The sequence below is a fragment of the Neopelma chrysocephalum genome, unplaced genomic scaffold (assembly GCF_003984885.1).
Source record: "Neopelma chrysocephalum unplaced genomic scaffold, ASM398488v2 Primary Assembly neopelma1_44, whole genome shotgun sequence".
Taxonomy (NCBI): Eukaryota; Metazoa; Chordata; class Aves; order Passeriformes; family Pipridae; genus Neopelma; species Neopelma chrysocephalum.
This window is the reverse complement of record NW_020897703.1, coordinates 14479346-14491683: the sequence shown is the minus strand read 5'-3', so window position 1 is coordinate 14491683 and position 12338 is coordinate 14479346. Positions and strand designations below refer to the sequence as shown.

Sequence of the window (12338 nt, the reverse complement as noted above, 5' to 3'; positions counted from 1 at the left end):
TGCCCGTGCCTCTGCCACCCTCTGGCGGGGAGCGGGGCGAGCCGGCCTCGGGAACCGCGGGGTGAGCCAGCGGGACACATCAGACCCTCGGCACGGCGGAGAGGAGGCGGGGGGTGTTGCTAAGCTACAGTTCACACGGACCCCGCCTGACTCGTTCGTGGCCCGCACCGTGCGAGGGGGAGTGCCGGGGCCGCGGGGACTGTCGGGGCGGGAGTTCGGCCCCGTCGCCTCAGCGGTGCGACGCTGTGTCGGTGTGTGTGTGTGCGCGGTGCTCTACCGCCTGTTAGCACCGCCGGCGACCTCGGGGTAAACCAGTGCTGTCTAGAAAAAGCCTCTGGCTCCGTCCGCACGGGGGGCTCAGCGAGGGACTCGCGCGGCAGAACCCCCTGCCCGGGGTGCCGCCCTCGCCGCGGCTGGGCAGCCCCACCCGCCGCGGGAGTCAGCGCCACCGCCCCGGGGAGAAGCGGACCAGCGGCAGCCGCCGGGGCCGGGGGGCTGCCCGTCCCCGCCCCAGCGGTCCCCAGCCCCCGTGCGGAGCGGCGCGGAGGGGGTGGCGGCAGCCCTGTGACTCATGCCTGCGTCGAAGCAGATCAACCGGCGATTCACGCTTTTAAAAAAGCAAATCCGAGCACTTCTGGAAAAAAAAAGGTCATCTCGCATTAAATTCCGCGGCGCGATTGGTATTCCGACGTCGTTTCTGGCAGAGTTTATAAGCGGCGGGTCGCTCCCAGGCTAGAGTCGCCCTGCCTGCCTGGACTACGGCAGCAAGAGTGTTCGCTCGCCCCCTCGGTAAGTGTCCTCTAAACAGCATCCTATTTTTTCAAGCCTTTGGGAACCTCTTTCAGGATCTGGAACATTTTTCCCCCCCAAAATCGGTTTGGGTCGTTGTCGTACCTATAGAGGAATAACGGACATTTTGATACAGCTAGCCCCTGAGACATCGTATTAACCTGTTACTTCACTTCCAGGCATTGTCTAGTAAATCTCTTCTGCTTTATGGCTTTTTTCTTTTTCGTCTTAAAGAAATTAGATACCTGTTTTCCATTGAAATCATTGATTCTCTGCGTTTACGCGCGGGTGTAAATGAATCGGTAGCCACCGATTTGAAAAAAGCCGCTAACAAAGAAAGCGTTCGTTCGTTACCGCGACCTTCATTTTCTGTACAAGGGGAAGAAAATAAATCGCAGGTAGCCGTGGGGACAAAGAGACGAGCTGGGCACTGACCCGGCAATTTTCGATCAGCGACCTGTATTGGTTATCGGAGCGCCGTGTCCGGCAGGAAAGAGCTGAACATCTGGTAAGGAGTGAGGGCTGGTCCAGCACCTTCCTTTCCCCAGACAGACATGCCTCTCCTGCCATTTGCGCTGCTAAAGCGAGCGCGGGCATGGGAGAGCGCTGGTTAGTGCTGGAGCACGTACCGGCCCCGATTTGCTGAAACATGTGTGTGTGCAAATACACGTGTGTGGCGACTGTCATTGGACTTGGCCAAAACGCACCTTTGTGGTGGCGGGGGTTTATCTGTCAGTCTTTCCTGAATGCTTAGCCTGGCGTGTGTTTGGTAACGCAGAGAAGCGGGTTTCGTTTAGGATTGTAGGTCATTTGGGCTGATGCTTTCGAAGCCCGCTTTGCACGTTGGTCTCCACTTGACGCGAACCATGTAATTGCCCACCTCAGTGGCCACCGATATAATTGCGATAGACTTCATGCTCTGCTACATCCGTCATTCAGGCGCGGGGGGTAGCGCCCTGGCATCCAGCGAAGGGACAATTTTGCTCTTCAGTCTGTCGAGGCGTTTTCGCGGTGCGGTCGGCCCCGGCTCGTCCTGCCGCCGCCCCGGGACCTGCGCAGCTGCCGCCCGCCGGCATCTGGACGGGACTCCGGTGTGGTGCTCCAGGAGACCAGACTGCTAAACCCGCCTTTTCTTCCTTCCAGCAAATTCCTTGCTGCCCACCTCTCAGAGGAATATCGAGGAAACCCGGGCTCCAGGGACTGGGGCTTTTCTGAAGGGATGGCTTCCTCCGCTCCCTCGTCCTCCAACGGTGCTCCGGACCCCACCCCACCTAATTTACGACCTACAAGTAGGTTTTAATATTTTCCTCGTTTGAAGTGTTTTAGAGGCTTTCTCCACCTAGGCTCAGAAAGACCGGTTTCGAAACGAAATGTTATATCTGTGAAGCCCTGTTCCGCGCCATTAAGCAAGGTGCGGAAAGTGCTCTACACAAAGAAACCGTCTTCCTACTGGGAATGGGAGAGGTTGTTCTGTGGTGAATAAAACACTGTGAGGAAAAGCCCACCTTAGCGGCCAGCGCTGTCTTTATCTTATAGCCACAGCCGCATTTGAGAGATTTAGACAATAAACTGACCATCCAGATGGCCAAAAAATCGGTATGTTGTAAGAGGTGTGGAGCAAATGAATCCCTTAAAGGGCGACGCTACACCAGTGCCTTAAAGTGGGTGTCTCCCCCCTACATTTTATAAATGCTAATGCTGCAGCTTCCTTTCAGCCTACGCTGAAGCCTGTAATCAAGCGAAATTTGGATGCTAATTGCGGCTTTTCAAAGCGTTGTATTCCTAATTGCTCTGATTTCGCCTTGAGTTATTGAGGTGTGAGTGGGAAGCAAAGGCTGCTGCAGGTGGATAGAGAATCAGTTTATAGCCCTGCCAGGCAATTCAGACCGTCGCCTACCGAAAAAAAAATAATAAAAAAAAAGAGGCTCGATGCTATAAAGCATCACAGACAAAGAGCGGGCAACAGTAAGAAATGAAAGGTTGTCAGGGACAGCAGAGCGGGGAATAGCTTTTACCCTGAAAGAGCTGCGAGGCACAAGCATCGGAGTCATTATTGTCATTATTCTGAATCTGGAAAAACGGGGGAGGGGGCGAGAGGCAGTACTGGGTCTTGTTCCAGGCACGGGTGACAGGCACTGCTGCCTTCGACTGAGGTGTCACACGCAGAAATCGAAATAACTGGCAACACGGCTCAAAGCAAGATAACCGCTGAGAGCAGCTCCCCACCCTGCCCGCCCGGGGCTCCTCGCTCCCGGGCACAGGCAGCACCCCTGACGAGAGGGCTCCTCCGCCCGGACGGGAGCGCCGCGGCTCTTCCCCCGCTCCCCCTCCCAGGGATCGGGCCGCTGCCCTGCTCGCCCGGGTGAGCCGTCCTAGGCCCGGCCCCTCTGACACCTTCTCCCCTCACGCCGCAACGCCCGGTCAGTGCCCCCCGCGCTGCCGGACCTGCGGCTGCCCCGGGCGAGGGCCAGAGGGTCTCGGCGGTGCCCCGGGCCTCGGCTGCTGCCCCCTCTACCCGAGCCCCGCTCCCCGCTTCCCTCGGGCTCAGTTGGGGCATGTCTGGGCCGCGGCTCCCGGGGCTGGGAAGGAACCTGCCCCCTCCACCGGTGCCGTCCTAGTACGACCGTCGGCGGCCCGTCAGTCCGTCCAGGGCTCAGTCATGCAAGTCCGATCATCTAGTCAAATACTATTTTTCACCCAATTAATTCCTGAACTCTTTTGTGACCCCATTTCACGCCACTTTATTTTAAGCTGCCACTTCCCTGGAGCCCCGCCAGTAAATGATGAGATGTTCGAGTCCCGGGTGCCTTTCCCTCTCCTCTGGGCGGGCCAGCATGTCACCTCGCTGATACCCGAGCCTCAGCTGTCCCGCGCCCGGCGCCACTGGGCTCGGGAATCAGCCGTTCCTCCCGGCTATGGGGCCGTGCGGGGGGTCCGGGGGGGCGGCGCGGCGGCCAGGCAGCCCCGCTGCCTCGGGGGAACAACTCTGCCCTCTCTTCCAGCTTATGACTCGTGGTGCGGCGTGGCTCACGGGTGCACCAGGAAGATCGGGCTGAAGATATGCGGTAAGTGCCCCCTTGCCTCCCCGTCCGACACCCCAACACACCCACGGGGGGGGCCCGGGGGGACCAGCACGGGGCCAGCACCGGCTGAACGCCCCGAGACCGAGCGGCGTCTCGGGCGCCCCCTGCGGGCCGCACGGCGGCTGGGCTGGGCTCGGCTGGGCTGCGTTCGGCTCGGCTCCGCTCGGCTCGGTGGTCCCCAGCCCCGCCGCTGTGCCCTCCCTTGAGTTTGCGTTGGCCGGGATTTTGCCCGCCGGGGGAGGGACGGCTGCGGGCCCGCTGCCCTTCCTGACACACATGGGGAGGTGCGGGCGCCAGGCGCCTCGGGCGGGGGAAGAGCAGGGCCCGCCGGGGGAGGGGGTTTGGCCGCCTCTCACTGTCTGAAATTTTTCAACCTTATCTGACTGGAAAATACGGATCTCCGGGGGGAAAAAGATTAACGAGAGCCTTATTAAAGAGCAATTCGTCAGCTTGCTGTGCTGGTAAGATAGCGCTGGCAGCCAGTCAGCGTGCAGGCACATGAAATGCAGAAGGGAAACAAATGCACAATCAGATCGCAACGTTATAGCAAGAGATTCATTTGCAGATAACAAGCTGTCTTCCTTCTCTAGATTTCTCAGTAGCGCCTTTACTTTCGGAGACTAACAGTCAAATCTTCATTTTCTGATGAGGAGAATAATTCAGTTTAGCCCATGCCCCTCATGCATAGACATTATTTCCCATTTTCCCCCTCTACCTCTTTAGGGGGGTGATGGGAAATTATTTCATGTGAGAAACGAACGTTTTTTCAAAGCAAAGGTATGTTTAAACCTCTTTCCCTACTTGCTCGAGTCGAAGTTAATTCACTAAACGTTTTGTTACCTGGAAGTTTGGACTGGACAAGAATCGGAGTGCGAATGTTTAGCCCTGTGTCTATTAGAGATTTCATTGGTAGCCGCTGGCGACATTAACGAGTAGTCGCTTAGTTCTATAAATAGCTCCTGATCTGGGTTTAATGGACCGTTTCCCTACCAGTCCCTTCAGTGGCTGGAGCAATGGGCTTTTTCACCATCATTTTAATTTAGCCCGGCAAGCAGAACTGATAAAGTAATGCGCCGTTAGGCTTGCTCCATGTTGCTAGACTACAGGGGTTACAGAGGGACATCGCAGCTTCTCAATGAGATCAAATACACTGAAAATGAAACATCCCACCATTTTGTATTTGAAAAAGGCAAAAGGGAGTGTAGTAGAGGCTTTGTGAAGGGAATTCAAAACGAACAGTGCTGCTGTATTTCTGGCTCGGGTTTGGTGTTCAGTTTTCCTTTACTGGCTATTTTCTCTTTTACCCTAAAAATATGCTCTGAATAGTGACGGTGGTTTGGAATAGTTGGATTCGATCACGACCACTGTTTTTGCTTGTATGAGCCCTTCCATTTGAATCGAAGACCTTCACAAAGACAGACAGGAAAGGTTGCCTTTGGTAAATATATAAAGTGAAGTATTAAGGTTGCCAAGAATCCTAATAACACATGCTCAACGAATTGATGTTTGACTATTCAGACTATATCCTTGTCCTTACCTTTCACAAGACATCATTCCGGACCCTAAAACAAGCACCTCGGAATTGTTCTTTCTGCTTGTATCACACAGAAATCGATTAATTTTGAATGCAAACTTTAAATGAGGATTGACCTCCGAGAAAAGGCAGATCTTGAACAATGAGTTGATTCTTCCACCTGGGTTGTATATTATGTATTTGACATTTTCAGTAATTACGTATCCAAGATGTATGTAATTTCTTCTCAAATAACTGACAGATTTAAGGATTAGCTTATTTCCTCTCCGGTTGAAAGCCGGCACCTGAAAAGAGCCCGGCCGCTGCCACACCCACACGCTCTTCGTCTCTGCATATATACACTTAAAAAAACCAAAACAACAAAAAAAAACCAACCAAACGAACAAAAAAACCACTCCAGAACAACCAAACTCAAAGCTATTTTAAAGCGGTTTAATGAACTGTCACGGTGGACAAAGTATGGGCAGATTTCCCCCAGTGTCTGGATCACTCCGACCTCGGCAATTATTTAGGACCGATCCTGCTAACATTTGCTTGGCAGCACTGGAAATACTGACGTACTAAGATTGCTCAGGTGCGTCTTCAGCAGTTTGGCCGCAGCCAGCGAGCAACGCGGCAGAGTGGGCTTTCAAAAGCAGCCGTGTATGTTATAAATTCGTCTCGTCTCCGGCGTCCGTGGGATTTATGCCGCCAAGTCACGAAGGTGCTGCTGAACACCCTGGCCGCGGGGGGGGGACCAGGACCTCTTGCAGCCGCCAAGGACGTGCATCCCCCGACGGCTGCGGTGTGCGCCGGGACCCGGCAGGTTTGTCCCCGACCCGGAAGCTGAGGGTCCCCGTAGAGCTGCGAGGCCGAGAGGGATTCACACGCCTGCCTTCTACGAGGCCTAATGTGAAATAACGTGAATTTGAATGTGAATTTGTGGTCACGTTGCGCACCGAGGGACTCCCTCGCCAGTCTGGTCTCATTCGGCTTTTGAAAACTCGGTCTCTTAAAGCGCATCGATGAAAACGCACCTGTGGGACAGACACACTGCTGGGAAAGGCTGCAGTCTCCGCTGCGGCAGGAGAAGCAGCGTGGACGCTATTTCATAGGCTGCTACTTACTGGAACTCTCCTACACTGGCCTCACTTTTCACGCAGGATACTGATGGAAGGTTTGGCTACAGTCATGCGCTGCTCCTCGGGCGCGGAAGGAGCCCTCCAGGGTCGGCCGCCGCGCTTCTCTGCAACCCGGGATGTGGGTCGGCGCTGGAGAATGTCCCCCATCCTCTCAGGGAGGAGCTCGGGAAACGAAAGAGTCCGACGGCCCCAAAGCGGAGGCTGCCGCAGCCCCGCGGGCTCCCCCTTGTACCGACTCTCCAGCCCGTGTGATACTGCCGTGGCTGAGGGACCTGGGCGAGCGGCACGTTACTTACAGCCGGACGGGCTGATGCCGGGTGACAGCGAGTTCCTCCTTTCAGGCTTTTTTTCCCTTCCAGTCGCCGCCCTCGAGCCGCCCCAGCGCAGCCCTGCGGGCCCCACGCGGCGCGCACTGACGGGCCCCGTGCGCTTCGAGCCCCAGCTGGTCCCCGCCGGCTCCGGGACACGGCAACGGGGCCGAGGAGCTCCGCGGGGAAGAACAGTACGGAGTCCTTGGGGCAAGGGCTGAGCTCCGTGCCCCGGCGCCTAGTGAGGTTAGACCCTTCAGTGAAGCCGCTGCCTCGCTGGGCCCGATGGGAGCCGAACTGGAGGCAACTGCAGCCTTTCTCGGCTACTGAAGCGCTGCCTCCTCTTTTCCCACCGGAGCCTCGGAGGCACGCTGTCCTCTGCAGGCCAAGAAGAGCGCCAGTCGTGCGCCGCTGCTCTTGCAGACGTCTCTTCGTGCGGAGCTCTTCCCTCTGAGCCACCGGGCGCCTAGAAAAAAGAAGGGTGGCAAAATTAAAGCAAAATGAAGCAAAATGGTGAAAGAGGATCTCTCCGTAATTCAGTCTACACTACACCTGCTTCGATACCAGCTGCTCCTCCTAAGAGCAGGCGAACAGCACTAGCTGTTGCAGGAGCTGGTGATCGCCGCAAGGACTGTTAAAAGCAGTAACAACAAAACAAAATATATACATACGTACATATATATATATGTAATCGATCCTGGACGGCTACTCTCAACTTAGGCACGAAGAGAGTTTCCCTTAAATAGTCTTTTTCGCATTCATAAAAGCATCACAAAAATAAACTTATTAGTAGAAGATCAGTATTAAACAGCAACACGTGAGGTGTTCACTGAAAGTATGACCGTGACAAACTTGCCTGCAAGAAACCTTCCTGAAGACTCGTTTAGGCGCCCGGCTGATGCAGAAGGGGCTGCCAGCCGGGTACTCCATTTTCTGTGCTCCTTAGGGACTGTCCGGCTGGCAGTAGGGGCCGAGGCACAGGTATCATTGCCGGGAGCCATTGGCCCAGCGACTCGCTGTCCCTCCCTTTTCTCTCACGGAGGTGCAGCCCCTATGCCTGTCCAAGCTGCAGGGGGCTCGGGTGGGCCGGCTGCGGGCGCTCGATGGGGCTCCGGAGAGCAGGAACACATGGACGGAAAGCGGAGGGCACTGGCGAGAAGCGGCGTCGGGGAACGTGGATGAGCGAAGTCACGACATTGGTTTTCCTCCCTCCTAAGCCCTCCTCTCTGGCGGATATCCCCAGCCGCGACGAGCCTTGGTTTCGATTGTTACTCGTTTTGAAAGAAAATAAAGAATGAAGGAGACCGGCGCCGCCATGGTGCTCCAATCATACAGACGCGCTTGCTGCAACTTGGGAGGTCAAAATTCAATGCCTTCTTTAATGACGAAAAGCCCGACAGTATGCGTGTTTTGCCGGGCATCGGTGATTTAATGAATCAAATCCGGAAAATTAATTGCTCTCCCTGCCTTGTTAAAGTAGACGGGTCTCGTTACTCGCCACAGATCCTGAGTGGCGCTCACACCCATAATTCTTGGGGTGAGTGGGTTTATTATTGCCGTCACACATAACAATGGCAGTTTTGCTCGGTCCTGGGCGCCAGAGATGTGTCTCCAGTGAGAGCGGAGCTCCGGGGATGATTACTGTTAGTATCAAAGCATCTTTTCAGGTGGAAAATCCACATCAGTATGTACTGATAATAGGAAGGTGGGTACTACCGGTGTCCTTAGAGGTCTGGCACTCTCAGGATGGCTGCTCCAGAATGGCTGCTTGTTCTTATGCCTTTTGTGCGTGAGAGCACCACGAGGAGAACTGAAAACGGCCCTGATTTTAATCATACATCATTGCCCCTGTCTGCTAGGTCCATAAAGTTCGCCTGCAGGCTGAAATAGCATTGACTCATCCTGAACTCTCTTCCAGTGGCTGATTACTGAAGTGGAATCTGTCTGATCGACTTAATAAGAATTTACCACTGCACTAAATGACGAAATTTTGTTTTTTGCATGGCTGCGTTTTTGCAGTTGATGGCATTTTGAACTCTCCCTCCTGGAGGCAAATAACCTCCATAAATACTCTTATTCCTGACCTCATTAGTCAGATCTAGAACTAACATCGCTTTTAACTGTTGTCTAGAGAGCTGCTTTAGATATTTCTAAACATGTTGGGAAGTGAGAAAACTCTGACCTGTGCACCTTGCAATAATAATGTAGGGTTCCTGCAAAGGACCAACAGCCTAGAAGACAAGAGCCGGATTGTCAGCTCCCTGAAAGAAAGGCATCAGTCCTCCAAGAGCATGCTGGCTTGTGAGAACAGCGAGAAGGAATCCAGGTTCCGGCGCACCGAGACAGACTTCTCCAATTTGTATGCCAGAGGTAAACACTTTACAGCTTCTTCTTGCTTCAGCTCAGGCATGTCCCTTAATAGTGTTACCCTCGACTCCCTTGAAGTGCAGCCACATTGAGACTGTGCTTTTGCTTGGTTGTTTTTGAAGGAAGCTCTGTGTCTGTGTTTGTTGGGGCCGTACTGACGATGTGTACAAGTTTGCTGAAGTGTAGTTTTATGTACTTTGGGCTGATCCTCTGCAGCTCAGCTCCAGCAGTTCCTCTGGGCTTACTCCAGATCCAGTATCCGGGGGGAGAGTAATTTTATATTTTATGTCCTCCTTAAAAAAATAACAATGAATTGGTCTGTGACTGCTGGTATGGGGCCATTGACAAGCAGAGTGGGGAAGGGAAATTAATCTTTTTGCAGGACAGAGGTGGGGACATTGCAGGGGAAGGGCAGGTACACATTTGGGGTGCTTTCAAACCAAGGAAAGCGAATGCCTCGCACCACATAGCGTTAGCATTGCAGGGTGAACTTTTTGACAGAGGCGCCTTGGAGGTGCCTCTGCTGTAGCCGTGGGTGACTTTGCATCACCCTTCCCTGCCGGCCAGAGGGACTGGGAGCCTGCCCCACTGCAGCCAGGCTGTGCTGGGGCCCCAGCTTCCAGGTCCTCGAAGCGCTTCAGGCAGCCGAGGCTGGTTCATTTCCACTTCTCTTTCCCAAAGCAAATGCTGACAGCTGCTTTGTCCCACAGATTTGTTGCCCTCCAAGAATGGTGAGGAGCAGACCATGCAGTTCCTTCTGGAGGTTGTGGACATCCTCCTCAACTACGTGAGAAAAACATTTGACAGATCCACCAAAGTGCTGGACTTCCACCACCCACACCAGCTCCTGGAGGGCATGGAGGGCTTCAATCTGGAGCTTTCAGACAACCCTGAGTCCCTGGAGCAGATTCTGGTGGACTGCCGGGACACACTGAAATATGGAGTGAGGACAGGTAGGTTTTTGCACACTACTCTGTAGAGAGTCTCCCCTGGGACTTTTCTCAGGCTAGCGGTGAAGTGAGAGGGATTGAGCTCATGGAGGTAAGCCCACATCCTCTCCACACCCGGGACCGTGCTTGCCCGGAGGCTTGGCTCCAGGGCTGTCTATGGGTGCTGGTAATGTCTCTGCTCAGAAACTTTAGTTATTGATGCTCCATCTGGAGCAACGGGTAGAGCTCCGTGCTGTTTTCAGAGCACAGAAACAAGTTTTTAAGAAGTAATCTCTTTCACTTGATGAAATGCGAGCTGTCTGTATCTCCGGGGAGCAATATCATTAGGTAAATGAGAGCATAAATGACACTGAAATTGCAGTTTTTCTTCTTTATGTTCATCAGACGTTTAATGAAAAAGAGACTGAAATCCTAGGAATCATCAATAAAGGAACCCTGTGGATTTCAGCCCATTACCCAGGAGCCCTGCCTGTCCAGCTCCTTCTGAATCAGACAGAAATACCGGTTTATAATAATTTCTTTTACTGAGTGAGCTGTAGCCAGACTCCAGAGCAAAGTTAATGCTCTTTCAGACTATCTGGCCTGAAATGTTTTACATATGTCTCCACGGAAATCTCTGCTGGCAACAAGCCCTGACTGCTGTACATACCCAAGCAGATCAGGAACAGGAGTGACACGGAACGGGTGCCGTGTCTCCCCTCCCCAGTCTTGCTCAGTTGTTTTGGGCCAGCTGCCCTCTTGAGCACCGCTCCGTTCAGCGCCCAGAGCGGGCGGTAGTTTCCCCCCGGAGCTGGAGTGGCGGGCGGCGGGAGCTCGTACAGGGAGGCTGTTGCCTGGCGGTCTCTGGCTGGGCTGCTGCAAGCCATGGCTCATGAAGGGCGAGGCGCAGCTTTCTGCGGAGGTTAGTTATGCAGCTGTGAAAACCCAACGCAGTGCATTCAAGGAACAAAATCCTGAAACAGATGTGGCGGTTAGCGTCTTGTCTTTTTTTCCCTATTTACATGGTGGTTTGATTTACTCACGGTGTCAGGAGCATACTTTGATTTTGTACCCCTTAATCAAAGGGGAGCGCATTTCGCTTCCAAACGCGTGGGTTGTTGAACAGGTGACAATCAGCTAAGCCAGAGCGGCTGCACTCTGTGTGCTTGCACCTTTACTCTGCTATCGATCGCCCCGGCATATCGATACCCTCACCCCAACCTCCCCTGGAGCTCTTGTGGGACCGGCAGGACCTGCCCCTGGGAGCTGAGAGGCAGGTATCGACCAGACATGATCTCAGTTCAAAGAAGTACCTGGTGCAGCTTTAAAAAAGAGCTACTCGGACCGTATGACGCCCAGAACACGCGCCCTGGCTTCCCAGGCTCCCGGGGCTCACATTCTCTCTCTAGGCGAAGCTCCCTTTAAAGCCACCGGTGCTGAATTTGCAGCCCGGCCTTAGGAGACCGTGGGCTCTCTAACAGCTTTGGGAGGTCAGCGAAATGTCGCTTAAGACAATTTCTCAGTCCGTGATGGCAAGGGAGAGAAGAGCTGATTTGTAAAACAAACAGCTATGCCATGGTGGTATTTCTGGGTTCTAGCCCTCAGCCGCTGGCTCCCCGGGGCGGGAGCTGCCCGGGCGCGGCTCACCCTCTTCGGGAACTGTCGCGATGTGGCAGCGCCGGCAGGCTCAAGCCTCCGAAAGGTTCCTGCTGACATCGCCCGGAGCAGAATCGCGTTTACTTCTTCATGTCAAAAGATGCTGATTTTCCCAGTACTGAACCGAATGCGACGTGACAGGTCCCTCCAGACGTCGAGCGCTGACCCCCCTCTAGGGGGCTGTCCCTCGTGTGCTATCTGCGTGTCCTTTCCCAGAGAGCAGAGAAAAGGTTTAAATCATGACATCTCCCACCTCCTCTAAAAGCTCGTTATCAGGTGTTAGGAATTTCTTCTTTTCATGCTAGAAAAGTAGGCACTCAACATTATTGCTTATAAAAGTCGTTAAAAAAACTCCGGCTGAAATACAGGAATATTATTTACTTCGGCTCTACAGCAAATCTTTTGTTTAAGGAAATGAATCCTAGCTTCTAAACCAAGTGGGCAAGGGACCGAGCTGAGGAGGTCTTGGAGGACCTTTCACACCGCTGCAGCGGGTCGTGCCACGCTGGGACATTCCCGCTGAGACCCCGCGAAACGCCGCTCCCGTGGTC

General features: G+C 54.0%; 1 protein-coding gene across 1 annotated transcript in view; it reads left to right on the top strand.

Annotated features, from left to right (window-relative positions):
- Positions 1–229: 229 nt before the first annotated feature.
- GAD1 (glutamate decarboxylase 1) overlaps positions 230–12338 on the top strand; it is a 32430-nt gene continuing 20321 nt past the window's right edge. Inside the window, exons 1-5 of the mRNA XM_027678593.1 lie at positions 230–789; positions 1933–2078; positions 3792–3854; positions 9044–9205; positions 9913–10155. Of these exons, the coding sequence (XP_027534394.1) occupies positions 2009–2078; positions 3792–3854; positions 9044–9205; positions 9913–10155 (538 nt within the window). The 5' untranslated portion in view covers positions 230–789; positions 1933–2008. The remainder of the gene's footprint in view (positions 790–1932; positions 2079–3791; positions 3855–9043; positions 9206–9912; positions 10156–12338) is intronic.